This window comes from Melospiza melodia, chromosome 2, assembly GCF_035770615.1.
Source record: "Melospiza melodia melodia isolate bMelMel2 chromosome 2, bMelMel2.pri, whole genome shotgun sequence".
Lineage (NCBI taxonomy): Eukaryota > Metazoa > Chordata > Aves > Passeriformes > Passerellidae > Melospiza > Melospiza melodia.
In genome coordinates, this window is record NC_086195.1 from 57,741,261 (window position 1) to 57,763,304 (window position 22,044).

Below are 22,044 nucleotides of genomic sequence, written 5' to 3' on the forward strand. Positions count from 1 at the left end.
AGCTTCATTTTAAGTATTAGGTAAAACATTTGCCAGAATGGAAGCAGTTGACCAATTCTTACCATCTACTTCACAGCCCAGAAGCTCCATGCGAAGAGTAGGCCTGTTGTAGACCTCAGTGGGGTAGAGTCTGATGTACCTAGCAATAATAGGGGGATCAATGATGTTCTCTTTTATGTCATAGGCATTGGAATTACCATCAAAAATCTGTTCAAAAGAAAAAAAAATCACACATACTTAATTTAATGCAAACACAAATTTGGAGGCTGTAAGCCTGCTCTGTTACAAATGTAATCTTTTTTATGCCCTTAGCCCCATCCACAGTGATAGCACACCCTATGTTGCAGGGCCACTTGAAATATCTCACGGTCCCATCTTAGCATATTTGGAAGTGTCTGAGGGCCTCAGTTTAAATCAGCAACCTTTTTTTTTATGTAAGTCTATAAAAATGCATGAGCAAAGAGGTAAAGACAACAGGCTTTCAATCTGGGAGTTTTATCACAGAAACCTCAGTGTAAATTGAAGGGAGCTGTAATAGGTAGAGCTGGAGCAGGTGGGTGTAAGATGAACCTCTTTCAGCACACAACCACACAGGCCTTCTGCAGGCAAATCAGTTCAACATTCAGCTGCTGGGACAGATCAAAGGAAGGGAAGAGAAGCAGAATCTAATCCCAAATGAGGTAAAGGCCTGATTTTTAGTTCAGCTTCCTGCTTTCTTCAAAAAAGCTGCCACGGGCTTAGGAAATAATAGTAGGGAGAGATGCCTGTGAGAAAACCAGACTCCACACAGTCAAGGTCACAAGGCCAGCCCAGGTAGTGTTTCGCCTTACTACTTGTCTTCTAGTCTGAATTTCATTAGTTTGGTAAAAGCCCTATGGAGATTCCAGGTGTACCTATCAAGGCTCCAAAGGCCATAATTTTTCCACTCTTTCTTAACATTAAATAAGGCTCACTGTATCCCTCAGTGACACTGCCTAGGTTGTTGCAAGCCCCATGGCACAGACAGACCTTTCCTGTTGGCGAGCTGTCTCCTTTGAAGGTGTTCCATGTCCGTTTGTCTTTGCTGTAAACAAGAAAATACTTCTGGATGTACAAGGACTTAAAAAACTGCTTGGCTCCCTGTGTCTGTATCCCAGTGAGCAAAACTTGTCTTCGAAAGTCCACCTAGGAACAGCAAAGAGTGTTTATAAAGTCAATAATGTACAGCAAGAGCCATATAATTCTTCGGCATTTTAATATACACAGCACTAACCTTCTCTAAAGGAATAATAGATACCAGAATATCTATCAGAGATCTATCACATGAATTCTTTCTCATTTCATTTCTGTTTTTGTGTATGCATTTAGTTTCAGAGTCCGTTTTACAGGGTTCAGCACTGCACCACAAAGGCACCTCAAAAATATCTGTGTGTCTGTGGTAGATACAATTCCGCCCCCCGCCCCATTTTACAGATAGGTCAAGGAGCACAGAGAAATTAAAGGCTCACACTTTTAGAAGCTACTTCTAATTTTACATACCTAGGCTGCAGAAAGGCATATGACATTCTGAAGTGCTGAAAAGCCACCATTCCTGCTGATACCATATCTAAGCACTTAGCACATAAAAACAAATCTGGAAGGTGTGCCTGTCAGCAGTGAAACTCATTCTCTGGGACGTGCTCTCCACACCTCTGCATGCTTCACTGCACTAATCTCAGCTTCCCACCACCACAGCCCCCTGTTAAATTCTTTCTCTTCCCAATGATATTTCCAGTTTTACATCAGATGTCCCAACCTTCTCCCCGTACTCCACTTTCACTAACTTGCCAGTGTGTCAAATGTTTGCAAGTCAAACACAACAGCCATCTGCTGAACTTGAGTCTCTCTTGTCTTCCAACCAATTTTAATAAGATTTAAAGAAATCAGCTGTTCTCCCCAAATTTGGGTGCAAACTGGCTGTGTAGTGCAAAAGTCACTGGGATGGCAGAAAAAACACAGATGTGAGGTGATTGAATGATATAGAGCTTGAAGTCATAATTATAAGCTTAGTTTCCCTTAGTGAAGACAACTGAGCTCTGTCAAGTGGGACAGCAGCATACAAACTAAGCAAAAAACTATCTGAACGAAGGCTTGAGGATATTACATGTTAAATGATCACTTAAACACAAACAAAATATGTACTATTACACAGACAAAGGAAAAATAAAGTAGCAGAAAGAATTACTCCATTTACCTACAAAATGGTTACAATCTAAATTGTGAGGGTAACTGTCCAGTCAATGAGCCTCAACAGTAGCAGAGACTGAGTTACCCCAGGGAAGAAGAACATTTAATGGCATCAACAATCTTGCCACATCTTTCAGTCTTCTCCAACAGCTTTCTCAGTGACCAGAGCAGCTTGACCTTCTAAAATAAACTACAGGAAAATCATGACTCAGTGATGTTGTACTTTACCTGGATCCAAGGCAGTTCTTCCTCCATTGTAGTACTCCAAGCATTGTATGTTCCATAATTATTTAATCGGGCTAACTTAGGTTCCCAATAGTCTAGATGGAAAATACGAATAAAGCAAGAATTTTAAGAGGCATTGAAAAAACAAACTGAGGCTGTTATTAGCTTTGAGTGCGCCAGTTCCCACCCCTACCCAAAGGATAAGAAAAAAAAAAAAGAGAAAAAAATACAAACAAGAGATCTAAAACCATAATCTAGGCTAATTTGGACACGGTCAGCATCTGTACCCTACAAAGCTTTAAAGTTGGCAAAATGACTAAAATAGTAACCTTTTATGTAATATACTGTCTGTTAATTTGGAACCAGGGTCTAGAGTTTGCTAAACAAGTTTTGGCCCCCAGCAGGATCAGATACAAAATATGCTCTACATTAATGGGAGAGAGCTCCCCTCTGCATAACAAGGTTTTCAAGTTAAAAACTGGTATAGAATATATATTACAAAACAGCTTTCAAGCCTTCATAACACACTATGAGGAAACAAAGAAAGAAAATCCACAAAAAATTGGGTTTTACAAAATAAGTAACTTATTTTTTATTTCAAGGGAAAGGATGCTGTACGCCTTGATTTGACACTGTGTAAAATGCTAAGAAAAGTCTCTAAGTAATGATCCCACTTTTGTACCACAGATAAACTTCACAAATTAAGGACTCTGTAATTGCTCTGGATGCCAGGGTTCCCAAGTCTTTCATAACAGATATATTTTGTCCTTTCGTATCTCATACCATACTCAAATCTCAAAAGCTTTTTGAACGCTTGGTGTTATTTTCAAGCAGGGAATCCAAGGAACAAAAAGAATGCTGGGTTTGTTCCTGATCACCCAGCAGGCCACAGACATAGCACTCCCTGACTTTCAATCTTGTGACACTGATAGCAGACCTGTGATACTTCAAATACAATAATGATGGTTACCTAACAGAACTCCCTGTCTCTGCTTGCAGCACTGGAGAGACTTTTAGCCTGAGAGCTGATTGCTGCTGAACTGATCTTGAAAGACCATCAAAGAAGCCAAAAGAAGACAGAACTGCAACACTTTGCTGAGGGTGTTCAGGGACCTTTTCAGGGATAAACTTACCTATGTGGTGTGAAGCATCAATCTGCGAATCGAGTATAACCCCACTTGCCAGGCCCATTGGAATCCTGCACTCTGAAGGGAGCACAGTAAGTTTGTTGTTAAAGAAAATGAGGACTATTCCAATATATATTCTGGTGAAATGTGAGACAGCATCACTCAGGACAATAGTGTAATTCTAGTTCACTATTAATTATAATAATTGTTATTATTACCTAGTAATTCTATAACATCACTCTTTTCCCAGAGAAGTCTAAATTAATCTCTGCAATTTCTCTCAACAGATTAATCTACTGGTCACTATAGGGAAACCTCAAATTCAAGGCTAGCATGCTAGAGGAATTAAGGCAGTGTGCTAAATAATTAAAAGCTAGCATTGCTGGAAGCTAAAAATTTTTCTTCTATAACAAATTTACAGTAACCACTCCACCTTGTCCTTGAATGTGGATAATTTCCTACAATTTTTGTAGAACAATCTCCCAAATTTAGTTTTAGTGATCCTGAAAGGGTAGAGAAGACTTCATAGCTTGACTTTCCCAGCCAAAAACCACTGTAGTTCATACCTTTCTCTATAACCAAATAGGATGTCTGCATTCCTGCTTGCTGGTATTCCCCCACTTCAGTGTCTAGAAGCCACCAGCCAGGTCTCTGTGGTTTCATTTCAATTGTTCTAAATGAGCCTTGAAAAAAGGAAATGAAATGTATCAGAAACATTTGCATTACAAGGCTGATGTCAGTGAGGCTGAATTTTAAACCAAAGACCTTCCTATGACCTAATCCAGAAAATTTAAATACACATTGCAATGAGGGCAGTAACTTCCACCATCTCAGTGATTTTTCTTCTTAGCAAGCTAGTTCTGGCTGGAGACTGAGATTGGAATCAAGTAGCCAGATCAAAACCCAACCTTTGCTGATGGTGCAAAGGACAAAACCTTGGTTGCCTGAACATAACATATCCGCACATTAACTACAGTGCTGCACAGTGTAGTGAACAGTGTTCATTACAATAATGCATGGATGTTAAGTCTGTGATGCTGGTTATAATTCTTACTCCTGCTGTGCCAGTGTGTTGTTCCAATAATGAGAAGGATGTAAAGAAGCCAAGAGTAGAAGCAGGAATATTAGAAGTATGGGCCCCCCCTCACTTTCTTCATGCCCTAGGAGTGCCAAGGATTGAGCAGGAAGTAGGTATGGTTTCAGTTGCTTGATGCCCTTTTTAGAAAGCACAGGACATGTTCTCATTGCTTTTCTTATACTCCTAGTTGCTGCAGACAATTCTTCAGGTAATTCCAGCTAATTCTGATTCTCATTTAAACAAAAATATGTATATTTCCCAATTAAAAGGACTACTTTAAAAATAAGGAAATAAAATATTGAATAAACTACCCCTAATGTTCACTAAAACTCCTAGTATTCCAAGCCAGCCCCATTATTTTGATCTCCTTGTTGACTTTTTTTTTTCCCCTTGAATTCTTGTAGCTGGCAACACAGGCTTCATAAGTGCTGTTATTGCACACTGGTACTGCTGACACTGATGGGGCAAAGGACTTCATCCTGCAGTCTAATGAAAACTTACAGCCTATTTCTCCCTGGAGAGAGAGTAAGAATTCTCCGAGGGCTCACATTTCTTCTTTCTGCTCTGTATCACTTACCCAGACATTAAACCCCCAAACTCTCACCATACGGAGACCTTTAAACCGATATGATAATGACAGACTTCAGAGGTCACCCCTTTGAACTTACTCTGCTCTGATGCTTACCTGGGAGGAGAGTGTATGTACCAAGCTGATGCTCTGGCTCTCCTTGTTCTATGAAAGTCTGTCCATGAAAATGAACAACATGAATGTCTTTTGGGCCACCCATATTCAGCAAGTGCCATCGGACTGTTTCACCTTCATACATCCTCAAGCCTTGCAAATTGTAGGTAATCCCATTAATGGCTGAAAAAAAAAAAAGATTGTTAGTCAGGAAAACTGCTCACAAAACCGGTCTCAAAGTGCTAGAAAGTAATTATTGAAATTAGCAACATATTTAATGAAGCAATGCACTTGGGGAAAACATAGTTTTTTCCAATTTAAAGTGCAACACACATTATGGTGTAAATCAATTCAGAAAATCCAGGGACTTCATCAGAATATTTGAGCACAGCTCGGTGGCAACACATGGCAGCCAGGAGAACAAAAATATTTAAATGTAAGATGGGAATATCAGGCCCAAAAGAAAGGACAGCTATCCAAAACTCTTTCTGAAGCTCCCATTTCCAAAGGCACAACTGAAATACCTCTATATCCACAGAGGGGTGTATGAAGGGCTGTTATACAGCTGATTCAAATTCCTCACCAGAACTACCTGATAGGTCAAATTATTAAAATATTTTAAAACTTCTTGCAAGAAGTCGTCAGAATACTAGCTTCTTATTGCTAAGAAGACTTCTTTGTTTCTTTTTTTCTTTTAATAGGGGGGAATATATATATATGCAAATACAAGAGAGAAGTTTTCTTTTGAAAGTTTCAGTCTAATATATTCTTTCTTCATTTTAATAGCAAATTTCCCATCACTGATAATTTTTACATGTAAAACCATGACCACTATGGGTACAATGGATAACAAAAAAAATTCACATAACTGATGTGGGGGATTTATGCATTTTAAAAATGACCATGAGCTGAGATACTTCCCCTGATATCTTTCCCTCTAACACAGTAAACTGCATATACAGCAAAATGAAATAGGTACCATAGAATTTGTGGCATTGCTGCATTTCTTGTGTCTTCTCATTACAAGGCTTTCCAGAATGTTTGTCAAAGTACCAGCTTTTCTCTTCATCAAAGACCATAAAAAGCAAGAAAAAGTCTCGTGTATATGTCCTGCTACTGTTTGATTTGCTGAAGGTTCCTTTTTCACAGATCAGTATTGGCCCAATCAAACCAGACTGAATGTCTTTCTCCTAGAAGGTAATAAACTCAGAGGTAAAAGTGGATTTCCCAAAAGATGTAAAAAAAACCCCATAGCATTCTGCAGGAATGCATCAGCCCCTAAAAATCTAAAGTAGGTCCCAGAATTACTGCTCCCTTCTATCTTTATTCTTCCCTGCTCAGTCTTACCAGAGCTGCCCACTTCAAGTTCTTCCATACTTTATGTCCTGCTTTAACTGAGTGCAAGACATTAAATGTCAGGTAGGAACATCCGAGCCCAAAAGAAAGGACAGCTATCAAAAAACATGTTCTGCAGCTTGCACTTCTACAGCCATGCTTCATTCCAAAAAATATTCAATACCCAGCTGAACATTGGCTCTGGACAAACCACTCCAGCCGAGTCTGCTTGAGCTGCAGTGGTGGACTGGATGATCTCTGGTGATGCCTCCCAACACAAGTGTTTCTATGATTCTGTGATCAACCCCAGCAACACCACCCCTTCTATTTCCATTCCCTTACCAGGTTTAAATCAGAGTAGTAGACCCAGGACCGACAAGCTGCTCCTGACTGCACAGGGCCCGATCGCTGGTTTGCGTACCATACATATATGTAGCTGTTATTTGGCTGAACTTCATCTTCCTTAAACCAAGCAGTAGATTCATCATCATAAACGCTTCCCTCAGAGGACTTTTCATAGAGGACTCCATGGGCATGGAGGGAATATGGTCTGGATGCCAGATTCTTAAAATGAACCTAAAAAATCAAAAATAAATTCTGTTCAGCAAACTCAGGCCTAAACCAAAGTCCCCCCACATTACATTCCCATGACCTCAAACCAGGTCAAACCATCTTTTGCATAAAGATTACAGGCTATGCTGTACATGGAAAAGCCAGCAGATAGAGCTTTGGATCTCCATGCATCTCCATGCAGTCTCCACTTTTGATACAGGTAGTTTTCTGAAAAATCACTAGTCTAACTCTCCTGTCTTCCACCAATCGAGGCTCCCAGGACATTGACTGCAGCCCCTCATACCTGGAGCTGCTTAGTTACTGCCAGCAGGGAAATGGGGAGATTCTACCTTTTATGCTTTGTTGCAGTTGTTGCAATCCAGTAACTCTAGACCTCTGTATGTACCATTCTTGCTGAAATCAGTGCTTCCCACTTCTCCCAGAGAAACTCCAGGACAGGGGGACTACATAGTTACTTCCCATTAGAGAATATCACTCCCAAGCTATAACAGCTTTTTCTTCTCTTACTCATGATTCAAACATGGCTTGGTGAATTCCTGTTGCACACCTCTCCTACTGAAATAAGCAGAAAGCACTGAGATCTATCCTCCCTATTTAAGTCCATCCCTCTGGGTTGGAAGACTGGATGAAGAAGGATGAGAGAAGGGAAATTAGGAAGCAGTGTGCTTCCTAATGCAAATATACCACAGTGTATCCAGGGATATGGTTCCTCTTCATCCTTGTTGACAGTTCTAACAAAATCCTGCACATTTACACAGCAAAACTTTTTAGAGGAAATTATACATTTTCCCAAAAAGTATATATTAATCTTGAACACACATGTACTAATTTTTAAGTTTAGACAACTAATTTTTCATTAACACTAAACCTAAATCTTATTTTACAGTAGACAAATGAGCCAGTATTTAATGCTGGGAAACAAAGAACAACAGAATTTAATTTGCTGTGGACAGGAGTGAAAAAAGGTGTGTTTCAAAGAAACACATCACAGTGCTTACAAGTTCACAGTGCAATTTCTAGCTTTGAAAACTGTTTCCCCTCCATCATCTTTTAAAAATGTGTGGTATTTTTAGATCCATTCTGTCATATTCCAAGACCACTGTAAGAATCGTATCCTGCACACACAATCAAAACATTGACCTACTAGGATAACATCGTCCACTTCAGCCCGAATAACTGGTCCCAGGATGCCAAGATGTTCTGTATACTCATCTTCATCCTGAAGAGTCGAAAAGGTACTGTCTGTGTAGCTCTGGAAAATCACCTTACGTCTGCTGCCATCTTTACAGCTTTTGTCATTCCTCATTGCACTGAAAGGAAAACCCCAATTAAAATCCCTTGGATTCTGAGGGAATCAGAAATACTAGCTTTGATGAAACCTGGGAACTCATACAGCAGAAACATTTTAGAATTCTGTGAATATAAAGAATAAACACTCAAATGGCTTCAAACTGTGTCTGGGAAGGTTTAGATTGGATATTAGCAAAAATTTTTTTACCAAAAGGGTTGCCCAGGGAAGTGGTTGAGTCTTGGTCCCTGGAAGTGTTTAGAAGATATGTGGATGTGGTTCTTAGGGACATAGTTTAGTGGTTTAGAGACCTGGCAGTGCTCTTAATGGCAACCTGGCAATGGATTAAAGGTTGGACTCAGTGGTCTTAAAGGTGTTTTCCAACCTTTTGTGAATCTACAAAAATGAGCTTCAGATGATTCTGAAAATCATGGCTTGCAATGTTTAAGCAATTCAAGTTCTACAGTTGGATAAGAGATCCCTCAACCATTTGGTAAACTATCCCTGAAAAACTCCAACAAGTCTCTCAAAACCCATCTGAGCTCTGTTTTCCTTTTTTTCTTATCCTTAATAATCTGAATTGGAGCTTGGCTGAGTGTAGTGAGGCTATCACCTACACAGTACTGTCTCTCAGATATTTTAATCTGATAATACCTGTATTTTGCATCACAGAACTGGTATGGTAAAATAAGCTTTTACAGCTTCAAACTGTTGTTCAGATCTTAAACAGAAGTGCTGAAATGCTATTATAATTACCTACAAAACTTGCTTTATTATCAATTCTGCAAAACCTAGAAATTTAACATAAGTTACATAGGAGAAATGTTGGGGTTTAGCTCTTCAACACACTGAGAGGATATGCCATGGGCTCTCTTAAATTCACTGGAACTATTCAGCTCACACCAGTTGAGGACAAACACTTCTGGAGAGACCTATATAGAGGTCTAAGCATTGATTTTTCAAGTGCCCAAAGAAACTGTCTTGTTTCTGCTATTTTTGCAAGTGCCATTTATATGGACTGAGATGAGGCAGGAGTAAACCTGGAGAATACTGAAAAAGTTTTATTTTTATTTCCATCAAATGAAATGGAAATTCAGTTTGAGAAAGAATCTATGTTTGGAGATTCACTTTGCATAATGAAAATATTCTTGCTCCTGTTTTGGTTGCTTTTGATAAAAATCCAAAGTTGGGCAAGTTTTGGTTCAGCTTTTTGATGAAAAGTGACAAAGAATTCTATGCCTTTTTGGGAAAGCACTGATCCTAACCTGTATCAATTAAGAGAGTGAATTTTTAGTATAGTGTTTCTCTCATATTCTCACATATTCTTTGCTGTGGCACAGTAGCCAGTCTTGCCTGTCAAAATTTAAGAAAATCCCTCAGCATTAGGATTTGCAATCCAGTCACCTTCTGATTTCTCTAAACAGCAGGAACAACAATAATACTTTATGCAGCTTTGTTTTTACACTTTATATAAAGCAGTCACCAGTGTGGTTAAACACCTTACAGCTTTCATGTACTTTTTAATACTTCAGCCTTGTGAAGCTGGAAAGAGCTGTTATCCCATTTTCCAACAGAGAACTGAGACACCAGAACCATTTCCTGCTAGTGCTAGAAACTGATTTAATTTGCCTATAAGCACATCCCATTCTAAATTCCATCAGTTAGTCCATTAAATTCCTGGAAATATTTTGCACAAGGAGGTCTCTGTCCTGCGTACATGTACCAAGAACTGAAGCACAAAGTAAAACATTCAAGTACAACAAAACAAGCTGCTAGATTCCCTCTTGACCTCTCACAGTGAGTTCTATAACTGATGTATTACAGACTGTTACTAGTGAGTCTACAAAAGGGGGTTAAAAAAAAAAAAAAAGAGTTCTTAGCTGTGTTGTGCTTGATTATATAATTTCACTCTGACATTTCTAAGGGGTGTGAGTCTCTTGTGGAAAATTCTTGTAGTTTGTGCCATTGAAATGTCAGAAATCAGATGGCACATTACAGATGCTTTTAAGTTTATCAGCATGTGAATCAACATTCTGCAAGGAGATTTCAGGCTGGTGTGCAAAGTGAAAGCAAAGGATTTAGGCAAACCTTTTCTTATATCCTGCATAGTTCCAGCAGACCTCTTCAGCTGCGATGTAATATCTCCTCTTATTGCCTCTGCTGCGCAGGTAGTGCTCAGCAATGTCATCAGGGTTGCGCTGCCTGCTGATGTTCACCTTGGGGTCTGTCATGTAGGGGTCATCAAAGCTCACGTAATGGTACTCGTATTCGCCCCCCGAGCTCTCGTCGCTGTAGGATTCTCCCATCACATACTCGTAGTCTCCGTCTGCTCGGGGCAGCCCGATGGTGATGGACGGCCTGAACTGCCGCGGGGTGAGGGTTTCACCCAGCGACTCTCCGAGCCTGGCTCTGCTCACACCCACTCTCTGGCTGACCTCACTGGCTGCCTTGGTGGCATCTGTGCAGCACGGCACTGCTGTGTGGTTGGTCGCACCCGGAAGCGCACGGCCAAACCCTGCCACGGAATTGCTGGGCTTTTTGGGGTTTCTGCTCCTTGGGCTCAGGAAGTAGGTAATTTTTGCATCTTCCTTCTTTCTCCTTCGGATCTTGATGAAGGTTCCAGATGAAGTCAAGGTATTGTTGTTTCCCTCCTTTCCTTTCTGAGTCGCGTGAATGTGGCTCACTTTCTGGTTTTCCCCCATTAGATGTGAGAGCCCTTGATCCTTCTTCATATCTTCCTTATTTATGGATGCTGTACCATTTCTGCCATGATGATTTAACTTACCACCAGCAGATTTATCTAAGCTTGCCTCTAATCCTGGATTCATCTTTGCAGACACCAAATTCCATTCCTTACTAGTAATTTTAGATGAATATTTCCCAGCCCCGGGCAATGATGCTTCTAGTAAGTTCTTCACTACAGCAGGGCTGGAATTAGGGCTTGTATTGTCTAATGTATATTCTAAAGAAAAAACATTGGCTGGTTTATCTTTGGATATCCTGGGTTCAGAAAGGCTGGATGCATTAGACCCTTCTACTATGAGGTCCAAATCCAGTGTCAAGTTAACTGTGTGCATGGCATTTTCCATCTTCTTTCCCTCCTCTTTCAGATCATCATCATATTCATTTTGCAGTTTGCCAGTTCCCACCATGGCTTCATTGGATGTGTTCTCTGTATGATGCACAAAATGAGGTGCATCAGTCTTGTCAGAAAATGAGACATTTTTATTTCGGACATGATTTAGAAGGGCATTCATCTTTTGGACAGAGTAAAACTTAATGGCCAGTGAGCTTCGCCTTTTCCTTTTCTTGTTAGTAGTATAATTTCCTCTTCCCGTGCTTTGCTCTTGATATTTCTCTGGAAAAGGTTTACTGTCATTTCCACCAGCTGGAAGCTCTTCTGCAACATTCACTGGGCCTCCCCCATTGCTCAGCAAGTGTTCACCTGCAGACATGTTACTGTGAGCTATTTCATAGTTGCTTTGATTTCTATTCTCAAATACTAAGTCAGCTTCTCCATCACTTGTGGTAGCTAAAAATAAATCCTCTTCTGCTGTGATTGATGTGTGATTTGACTGGAATGTTTCAGCCTTGACTGGGGGAAGAGGAGTGATATGAGTTTCAAAGAACTTAGAGTTGTTTGTTGTTCCACTACTATTTATAGCTGTCAGACCTGAGCCAGCTGCTACCTCAGAACTCATGGCATCAATGTCTTCGTACTGCTCCCAGGCCAGTGCTGTAAGATTCTGTTTTTCTTCATCACCTGCTGCCTTTCTTGAGCCTCGGATGGAGTAAACAGAAGCCAGATAATCCTGATAATCCAATTCCTCCTTGTTTTCCTCGTTTTCTTGCACAACTTGCTCAGCTGTGGTGGGAACAGCCTTTCTTTCAGTCTTGGTGGGACTTAAAGCCACAAAATCCAATGTTTCATCTTCCTCATAGTCACACTTTGCATCCCTGAATCTCAGCCTCATGCCGTAACTCATTTCTGGGGTGCCCCAGGATGCCAAAAGCCAAGTACCTGCAATTGAAATAAAAGTGTTATGAGACTGGACATTGTCTGTCATGTAAGTGGCCAAGGCAAATAGTTCGTTTTGCTTCTACAGCACCTGCTATAGCAGACTGCTAATCTTTATCTGGGATATTTATGAGCTGCAATGAAAAATAATTATTAAATATAGACAAATTAGGGCACATATAAATACATCTAGGAAATGGAACTCTTTTCCATAGATTAAGCTGTAACTAGAACCTGATCCAAAAATAACCCATGAAAGAGATAGATGTGAAAAAGAAAGAAACAAATTAAAGGATCCTATGTTTAGATCTGGATCTAAGAGTGAGACCTCTCAAGATAAAGTTTCAATTTTATCCTGTCCTTACTGGTACATGCACTGCTACATAGATAGAACATTCTGAGCAGAGCAAATGCATTGCAAGGCAATGCTGGCAAACATCTGACATACACAGTGTTTTAAAAGCTTTTGGATGAATCATGGATGATCTTTAATAAGTAAAATAAGAATAAAGCAATTTGAATTTCCAATCTGACAAAAGCTATTAAGCTGCCAATCTGAGGCATTTCTGATTAATTTAAAGATAATTCCTCCAAAACCTCATCACAAGGTAAGTTCTCTATTGGAAACTAGAATATTCTGAGAAGAAAATAAAATCTGTTTCCCTAAACAACATCAAATTAAGTTCTTTGCTTGTTACACCCTGATTTTGGAACTAGTAGAAATGACAAAATAGACAGAATTAACACCCTGAGAAACAGGTTTTTTTTTAAAAAAGGTCACATACAATTCTTCCTGTATTGATCAGCTTGAAGTGACCTGCACAGCTTTCCTGATTTCTAACAACAGCAAATTTATCAAAGAAAATATGCTCTAGATGGAAAGAATAGATTGCATACCAAAATCAAGCAAAAATACAACTTTATTACTGGGGAGGTTTCCATAAAGTCTAATAGAGTTCTAATGATTCTCTAGTCTTGAGCAATACAAGCCACTTGAACATTTTTAAGTTATAAGGTCTTGATGCTGTGCAATATATAAAATATATATATTTTTAAAAACTAAGATATTTTAAATGGGATAAGGATACTTAAACCTTGAGAGATTTTAGAATGATCACTCAAAGTGCACAGACTTCAATGACACAGATTCTGTCCTTTTAGAAGTAATGCCTTAAAAGTGGATTACATGGGTTCTGATGCCCCCTCTTCCAAGACATGGTGCTAATTCTAGCTAGATATTGAGATGCATCCCACAGACCAGTGACTTGGTTCAGGCAGGCAGACTTTACTGCTAATGAATGACTTCAAGCCTAAGGTCAGGTGTAGCCATTTTGCCCAGTAATGACCAGCAGAATTTGACAGTTTCAGTCCATTTTAGTCTGCTCAGAATAGACAAGAATGTGGCAAACCTGGAAATCATACAATGGGGTTCACACCAGTTTCCGAGAAGAATCTTGCCTTATTACTAACCCCAGTAATAATTGTGAAGTGAAAAAAAACCAAATCACAAGATGACCAACAAAAAGAGCCTCAGTACAGCATCCAGTTATGCTAAGTTGGTGTAGCCAGAAAGACTACATGCACATCACTTGCACCGGGGAATGATTCAATGTTTTCTAGCACTGTTTATCAAAAGAGTTTTCTCTCCTATTTAGATAAGTCCTTATAGACTGGAGATTAAATAATGTCTTAGAAGAGCTGTCAAACACTACAGTTCCACCGCTTACCACCATTGTCCATTTCCACTGTGACCGATTCTCCGCTCATGGGGAAAAGGCTCAATGTATCCTCGTATTTCCCTTGATACAGAAAAAAGTGTCCAGCAAGGCGAACAGAGACAACCTCATCATGGGTGCCAACACTGAAAAAGTGCCACTGAACCACAGTATCTCGGCAAAATCCAAGGATTTCACTGCTGTCAGACACATAGCCATTTATTGCTAAAAGGAAAGCAAAGTAAAAGTGGTTTCAGTATTTCTGTTTTAAAACTTCCTATTCCTTGATGTCAGTGCACTGGATTCATGTTTGCACTGGAAAGAGACTGGCACAGGGCTGAAACTATGATAATTTCCATCTCTGGAAATATTATCTCTAAGGCAGCAAGGTGCTGCATCAAAATTTAGTTAACCCTTGTCTTTGCTTCAGGGTCCAGAGCTAGCCTAGCTACTAGTGGCGAGGTGTGGGTAGGCCTTTTGCCCCGGCAGCTAGCAATAAAATAAGGGGAAATGGTCTCAAGCTCCACCAGGGGAGGTTCAGGTTGAATATTAGGAAAAATTTCTTCACTGAGTGGATAACCATTGTAACAGGCTCCCAAACGAAGTGGCAGAGTCATCATCTCTGGGAGTGTTCAAAAAAGAAGTGAACATGGCACTCTGCAATATGCTTGAGTGGGCATGCTGGTATTAGGTGAGAGGCTGGACTTTATCTTGGAGGTCTTTTCCAGCCTAATTCTATGACATTTCTTATTTCTGTCCAGTGCCACCTGGCATAGTTAGAAGTTCACTGACTCTCTGGAGGATTCCCCAGTCACATGTACTTCTGAGAACAAGCAATCACTGAGTGCTCAGGTTCATATAACCATTCCTATTATTCATCTCAGTATTCCACTCACTGTGCATTATGTTCGAGTTATAGAACTTGGGATCATCCCTTTTAACAGTGGCTGGATTGCTGCAGTACTCCTTGATGTTATCCTCTAGGTACCAGCTCTTATTTTCATCGAACACAGCAAACATTGCCTGCTGCTCCTCATCTGCCTTTTTCTGAAAGACAATCAACATAGCAGTTACATTTTATCAGCAGGCACACGTATTAAGAACTCAATTCTACAATCTCTTTCTTACTATGTAAGCAATATAAGTTTCATCAGAGTCCTGGTAAGTGTCAGCCAAAGGTTATGTGGAAGGAAGTAGAGGCTCCAGACTTCAATCCTACAACTGCAACCAACCTGCAGTAGAATGCTGAGCAAGCCTCTAGCACTGGTGATTCACAGATGGTTTATGACTGGGCTCTCTGTAACAGAACCAGACTTCTGGTTTGACCTGACAAAGCTTCTGACATTTTTTTCTCTCAAGTGATCCTTAAATCTTTGCCAAGCAAGATTTCAATAACTGGTAAAGGGAAGCCCTCTCCCAGAACTCTCCCATGCTGTTTTGGTTGCTCTAGATTCATTGTGCTTGAGATTGTCAGATGCTGTGGAGCTGTCTCTGTTACAGAAAGGAGCCAAGTAAGAGATGAGTATCTTCAGAGTATGAAAATATAATAATAGCAGGAAAATTTATTATCAAGTCTAGAAATAGACTTTAAAGTCAGGCTGACCTTTTGTTGACCTTTCTTAGCACTTGCTAAGAAACACAGAACATAATTCCTTTACTGCTGTGGACAGTTAGAGGAGGACAGGAGCCTATTGGTTTAACTGCTCTCCACAGAACAGTTCTCTAAGGGAAGTAAAACTAAATTCAGTGTAGAATAAATAGCATTATTTGAGCAAAATCTGTTCAAACAAGTTACCTGCACACCCTTTTGTGTCAGTGCTTCACTTTTACAAATCAGAAGTGGGCCAATCAGTCCAGAGGCTATATCTCTCTCAATATTTACAGCACTGTGATACAGCCTTGTAATACATTGTGCATCCTGTGCAGTGGGTTGATCTGTTTTAGCAATTTTCCACTCATAAGTGTACGTATTCCCTGGTTCAACTCCTCTACTCTGGGTGCCATTGCCTAAGGAAAAACAAGAACAGTAATGATATAAACTCAGAGCCAGATCTTAGTATCAAGCTGCACCTTCTAATGACATTGGTGTAGTTTGGCCATTAAAAGCTACCTTGAGATAACTGAAATTCAGCAAGAACTTTTGTCTCTCTAAAATTACAAACAAGAACAGAAAACTAATACAACAAATAGAGGGCATTTGTCTCTGCTTTGCAGATAATACCTTGGTTTCTCTATAAGGCAACACAACAGGTAAGCAGAGGCAGAGAACAGAATTGAGGTCTCCCAGTCATGCACATTCCCAGCCACAGCACCTCCTTCAAAGCAACAAAACCATCCATAACAGTTAGTGATATGCAAAAATATATTTCACAAATTTTTTACTTGTGGGATCCAGAGGATAATCAGCTCCTTCTGCATTCTTTGCAAGTGTCACTCCATGGAAATAAATGCTGTAGGGTCGACTGGCCTTATTTTTGAATACAATCTATATTAATAGGTAAATGAAAAGAAAAATTAGGATTCAACAAATCCTTGTCTGAATACATAGTGAAGTTACCACTACAGTAGAATTTTCCTGGCTTTAGCCCAGAAAGTGCCAGAAAGGCAAAAGAGTGTTTCAAGTATTGTTTGATATATAAACGCAAAGAATAAAAGCTGTTACCGTTCTGTTGGACTTTGTAGACCCCACTGAGTGAAGTTCAGCTGCTTACAGCTGGGCTATGGAAGGTCTAAAAAAGAACACTTGTTCTTCTAGCTACTAGGCACACACTGTCTCTGGAAATATGAAGCTACTGACTGAAGTTCTTAAAAACCTTCAATATTGGAGAAAAAAAATTTCAAACCAAAGCTTGTCCCAGATTCTAAGACCCAGAGGGGATATGTATGGAAAAGGCAAGATTTCCTGCCTATTCTTGACAAAATTAGGATTAAAAAAAACCAACAAACAAACAAACAAACAAAAAACCCCCAAAACCCCAAAACCCCCCAAAATGGGAGAGAAAAAGAGAAAAGAAAAAAAAGCACATGCTAAGCTCAAATTCAGAGCCACAGACTCATGGTGGAAATGATAGAAGATAAGGTTATGGAACTTTGTGATGCATCATTAAATGACAACAGAAAGACAAGTGGCAGCACAAGCTTGTAATGTAAATATTTTGTAGTTTCATGGTATAACCTCATGAAACAACATTTGATTATAGAACCTGATTACCTTTGTCTAAAACAGCTGGAAAAAAAAAAAAATCAGCATAAGAAACAAGAGGCTCATGAAGTTCAGCCTCACATACAAATCCCCTAGGAAGTCCACCCAGGTCTAGGGCTTCTTTTCCATTTTGGACCAGTGTCAACACATATTTTACAGAGTGTGACTGAAGCATATTTATGTTGTAAAATAAAGCACAATCATGGAAACTATAGAAGGAACACTGAAAAATGCAAGCTAAACAGTGCTACTTGTGATCATACCTTTTAACAGGGCCAATATTGAGAACATTAGTTATATTATTTGAAAGACAACAAAAATGAAACTAATTCCTTTGTACCTCTGCCTCAATATAAAGCATATTATAGTACAAATAATCTCTGTATTTGTGTTACTTACTCTGACTTTATCATTTATTTGAGCTCTGATAATAGGGCCCAAGATTCCAGTTTGCTTGGGACGAGGATTTTCCAGACGTTTAGTGAAGCTGGCATCAGTATATTGTGTAAAAATAGCCTTTTTATACCTTTTACCTATCAGATTGGAGAAATTGTCCAAGTGTTGCGATTTATAGTGTCTTAAAAATAAAGGAAAAGAAAAATGATCAATACAACTTGAATAGTAGCATCTGTTAAAATACAAAATTAGTATTCAAGCAACTGGTAGAAATCTCACTGCTTGAAAAAAAAAATCCAAACCCTAAACTAACCTAATGCTTCTCACCCCAAATTCTAACCTAAATTAGGTAAGAAGAATCTTAGATCATTACTTGTACTTTGGCATTATATATGACCATTTAATATCAGAGTTTACATTTAATTTAATTTAACAGTATACATACAAGTATGAAACAAAATGAAGCAGCAGGTACACTTCTAAGGTAAGACAGAAATCACTGTTCTCCTTTTTCAAAGGCCTAGTTGGGCATGGAGAAAAAAAAAACCAATTTGCTCACGGTAGCAAAGACTCCAGGAGAAATAGGATCAGAATTGTAATCCCAGTCAGGCACTATACAGTAAGTAGTGTTATACTGAAGTCTCAAACTTTTTTTTGTTGTCACTCACATTTCAAAAAAGGTTACTGAAAAGGGATAAACTGCAGTTTTGAACAAAGAAGGAAAAATCAGAGCACTGAGATGGTTAAGTAAGGCAGTGTGAGTGGCAGGAAAGATACATCAAATTTGTTCTGTGCAGTTCAAGAACACATAAGGGAAGCAAATCATGCCAAAGGAGAGTGAGTTGTGCAAACACTATATTTCTAAGGAGGCATATGAAATGATAACCCTTACAGAATAAGGAATTTGTTTATTCTGCTTAAATCCTTAAAGATTCTTATGAATATCAGCTTGTAAAGGCTCATAAAGGCACAAATAACACTGGGGAACTGACAGATCGCAAATTTAACCCCACAGATCACTGATAGCACTGTACACTATGACATCATGTATGTTACAGAATTCCTTCTATTTGTCTTAAGTTGAGCAAAATAGCCCAATACGCTTCTTTATTATGACTTGTACTCCATCTACATTGGTACTATGCAGACATCACTTATAGAGAGCTCTTTCTCCTGTTCCCTAAACACTTTATTGTACTGAACTTTTAAAAACTTATAATCTCCAGAAATATTCCCTCCTTCCAAGGATTGTTTATTTCACCAGAATTGATGCTGAAAAGTATTTTAGAAAATAATCTTGTATGCTGCTTTGGACAATTCCTCAGTCACCTTGTTATTTTGAGCTCACTGTGAGAGGAAAAAGAAGGTGCCCACTGTTGGGCTTCTCAGCAAAGAAAGTCACTGACACTGGTGAGAGTCCAGTGAAGGGCCACCATGGTGATCAGGGAGCCAGAGCACCTGGCATAGAAGCACAATTCCAGTTTCTTCAGTCAGGCAAAGACATAGTTAAGGGAGCATCTTATGTTTAACCTCAACTATCAAATTGACATTATAGAGAAAGCAGGACCACGTGCTTCTCAAAGCTGCACGGTGAAGAGATGAGACACAATGGCCACAAAGTGCAATATGAGGAAGAACATTTAGAAATCAGGAAGAACACTTTCACTGTGAAGCTGCAAAGATGCCAAGAGAAGCTGAGGGGTCCCTGCACTTGGAAACAATAAAAATGCAACTGCATAAGGTCCAGTGCAACTGGATCCAGCTTTGCTATTGGATACCAAGAGGCTCTTTCCAACCACAATTATCCTGTGATTTCATGCTAACATTCTCTATTATACTGACAAACCAGTATTTTACCTATCAAGGGTGTCTGGAATTCTCGGGGCATAATCCCAGGTAACTTCTTCTGCAGCAATGAAATAGTCCCAGGTTTGGACCATAAGACGTTCCCTATAGGAGAGACGACTCTTCTTCACCTCTTTGTCCCCACAATCCCTTACAGCGAGGTAACCGTGCATTCCAGCTAATTGAGAGGAAACAGGACCATAGTGATTGCCCATCGGAGGAACTCTTACCACTTCAGCTGTTTTTTACCCCTGAAAGCTATCTCCTGCTCTTATAAGAGAGATGTTTTTCTCATTCTTTAAAACAGAATTCTGATTATTGCTGAAAGATACCACTTTCAAATGGCAAAGAGAAAATATTTTCATCACACTGAAGTACCCTTAGCTGAAAGTACTCAGTTTCTCAGGAAATTGGTGGTTTCTTACTAATTTTATAGTGGTGCGTATCTGAACAGTTCACAGAGACTTAGATGCTGGTGTATTGAATCACTGTTGCTCTGTGCTGTGGACACTGCAGTAAAGCTGCAGATAAGGGTATCTTTCAGTTCAACATGCACTTCCAACAGAATGCCTGGTTCTTGGTTATTTTCTTAGTGAAATGACAAAACCACCTGAAACAGTACTGTTGTAAAACAGCAGAAGCCATTTGGGACATGGAGAAGAACAGCTTTACAGGTGCCTAATAACTAGATGTTTCCTTGCCTTGCAGGTGCTTTTGGACAAGAGAAGATATGAGCCACCTTCCTTCCTCAGTCACTGTCATGTTTACGGTGGTTGAGGCTCCTCCCACCAAGTTAACAGCAGAAACTCGGCGACGTTTTTCCTCCATGGACTGGCCATTGATGTGAATGGAGAAGATTTCTGGCTTGGAACTCATTCCTATCAAGTGCCAACTAATGTTGTCATATGCACAAGCCTCTAAATCTAAAAGAGACATGAGATTAGGGTTCAGAATACAGGCAAATCATGCAAGTTCCCTATGCGCTCTAGGTTTGAAGGGAGTCTTCACTGAAAACATTAAAAAAAAATTGCTGTGATCAATGTTTGCAACAAGAGGAAGTTTCAGAAGTGTGTAAATGGAACAGATACCAAAATCATGTGTCAGTGGAAGACAAATGTTTAAATCTTACCTGCAAGTGATAAACTGGCTTACAACAAGCTGGCAAAAAATGGAAAAAAACCCAGTGCCTTCTTTTGGAAAGCTGACCTGTCCTTGCTTGGGGAGTGAGGGGAAAAGAGGGCAGGGAATGCAAAGAACAAAGCAAGGATCTAAGCTAAAGATTGATGAGGTACTTAGTGACAGTAACTATATTCTTCAATATTTTCTTAAAAAAATTCCCATTTAAGACAATCTTTTATATTTGCTCAATGGATGGGAGAGAGATATTTAAGTTTTTTCTTAGGAAAACAAGAGAAAAGCCCCACTACCATCTTCCTAGTCTGCTCACTTAATTGTGTCTTTTAATGATAACTGACTTTCCACTTTCAGGAAGTTTTGCACCCAGTATGTAGAACCAACAATTCACTTAAATCATTCTCTCACTATCAGCTTGCTAAAAAAATGAGGAGCTTATTAATTCTTTTTTTAAAGTTAGTAATTCTTTTCTTCTAGCAGAAGTCTTCTCAGAGGTAATCTCATTGTTCCTATTGGTAATCTGGTGTTACTGCCTTTCAGCAGCACAGTTTTTCTTCCAGAATTTAGATGCTCGCAGACACATTCTAAAAAAGGCTGTATCCCTTTTCTCCACATTCCCATTCTTGTGCAAAAAAAGCAACTAAAGGTAATATTCAGTGTTCATAAATGTTAGTTTAATTTCATGTAAGTTGGCACAGTACCTGGTAACGTTCCATCAGTATAGCCATTAATTGTATACTTGACTGATGCTGATTTTTGCCAACTCTTGTTCTCATCAAACACACCAAACATCAGTACATATTCCCTGTCAAAATGTTTCTGTGACCCATCCTCATTTAGACTTCCTGTGAAGGAGAAACAATAGGTCTTAGTTTAGGGCAGAAATAAAGCAGATTTCACATGCAGTTGCATTAATACATATTTAATGAGCTTGTTTCACCTGTTAGCATATACTGGCTGAGCCTGATCAAAACAAAGCCTGAAGAATGCTCATAATGTGATTTTATTTCTGGAAGTACTTTTGTATTGGGTAAGCACAAAATCAAAAGTCTGAAGTATTCCAGAGAATATAAACATCATGCAATGAATTGTCTCAGACAATTTCTGGCAACGTGTTGCAGAGATCGGCTTAAAGAAGGAGAGTGTCAAACACCTTTGGTTCACAATCAGGTGCTGCTCTCTCTTTTCAGAGTATGTGACAAGGAGAAGAGTGATGGCAGA

General features: G+C 39.4%; 1 protein-coding gene across 1 annotated transcript in view; it reads right to left on the bottom strand.

Annotated features, from left to right (window-relative positions):
- F5 (coagulation factor V) overlaps nt 1-22,044 on the bottom strand; it is a 37,048-nt gene that overhangs the window by 3,592 nt on the left and 11,412 nt on the right. The window contains exons 6-23 of the mRNA XM_063148296.1: nt 21,525-21,668; nt 20,391-20,612; nt 19,702-19,867; nt 17,848-18,025; nt 16,629-16,731; nt 16,042-16,253; nt 15,143-15,293; nt 14,259-14,471; nt 10,602-12,534; nt 8,370-8,535; nt 6,995-7,228; nt 6,297-6,507; nt 5,321-5,500; nt 4,124-4,240; nt 3,564-3,635; nt 2,434-2,525; nt 1,009-1,164; nt 63-207 (exon numbers count right to left, since the gene is read on the bottom strand). Of these exons, the coding sequence (XP_063004366.1) occupies nt 63-207; nt 1,009-1,164; nt 2,434-2,525; nt 3,564-3,635; nt 4,124-4,240; nt 5,321-5,500; nt 6,297-6,507; nt 6,995-7,228; nt 8,370-8,535; nt 10,602-12,534; nt 14,259-14,471; nt 15,143-15,293; nt 16,042-16,253; nt 16,629-16,731; nt 17,848-18,025; nt 19,702-19,867; nt 20,391-20,612; nt 21,525-21,668 (4,695 nt within the window). The remainder of the gene's footprint in view (nt 1-62; nt 208-1,008; nt 1,165-2,433; nt 2,526-3,563; nt 3,636-4,123; nt 4,241-5,320; nt 5,501-6,296; nt 6,508-6,994; nt 7,229-8,369; nt 8,536-10,601; nt 12,535-14,258; nt 14,472-15,142; nt 15,294-16,041; nt 16,254-16,628; nt 16,732-17,847; nt 18,026-19,701; nt 19,868-20,390; nt 20,613-21,524; nt 21,669-22,044) is intronic.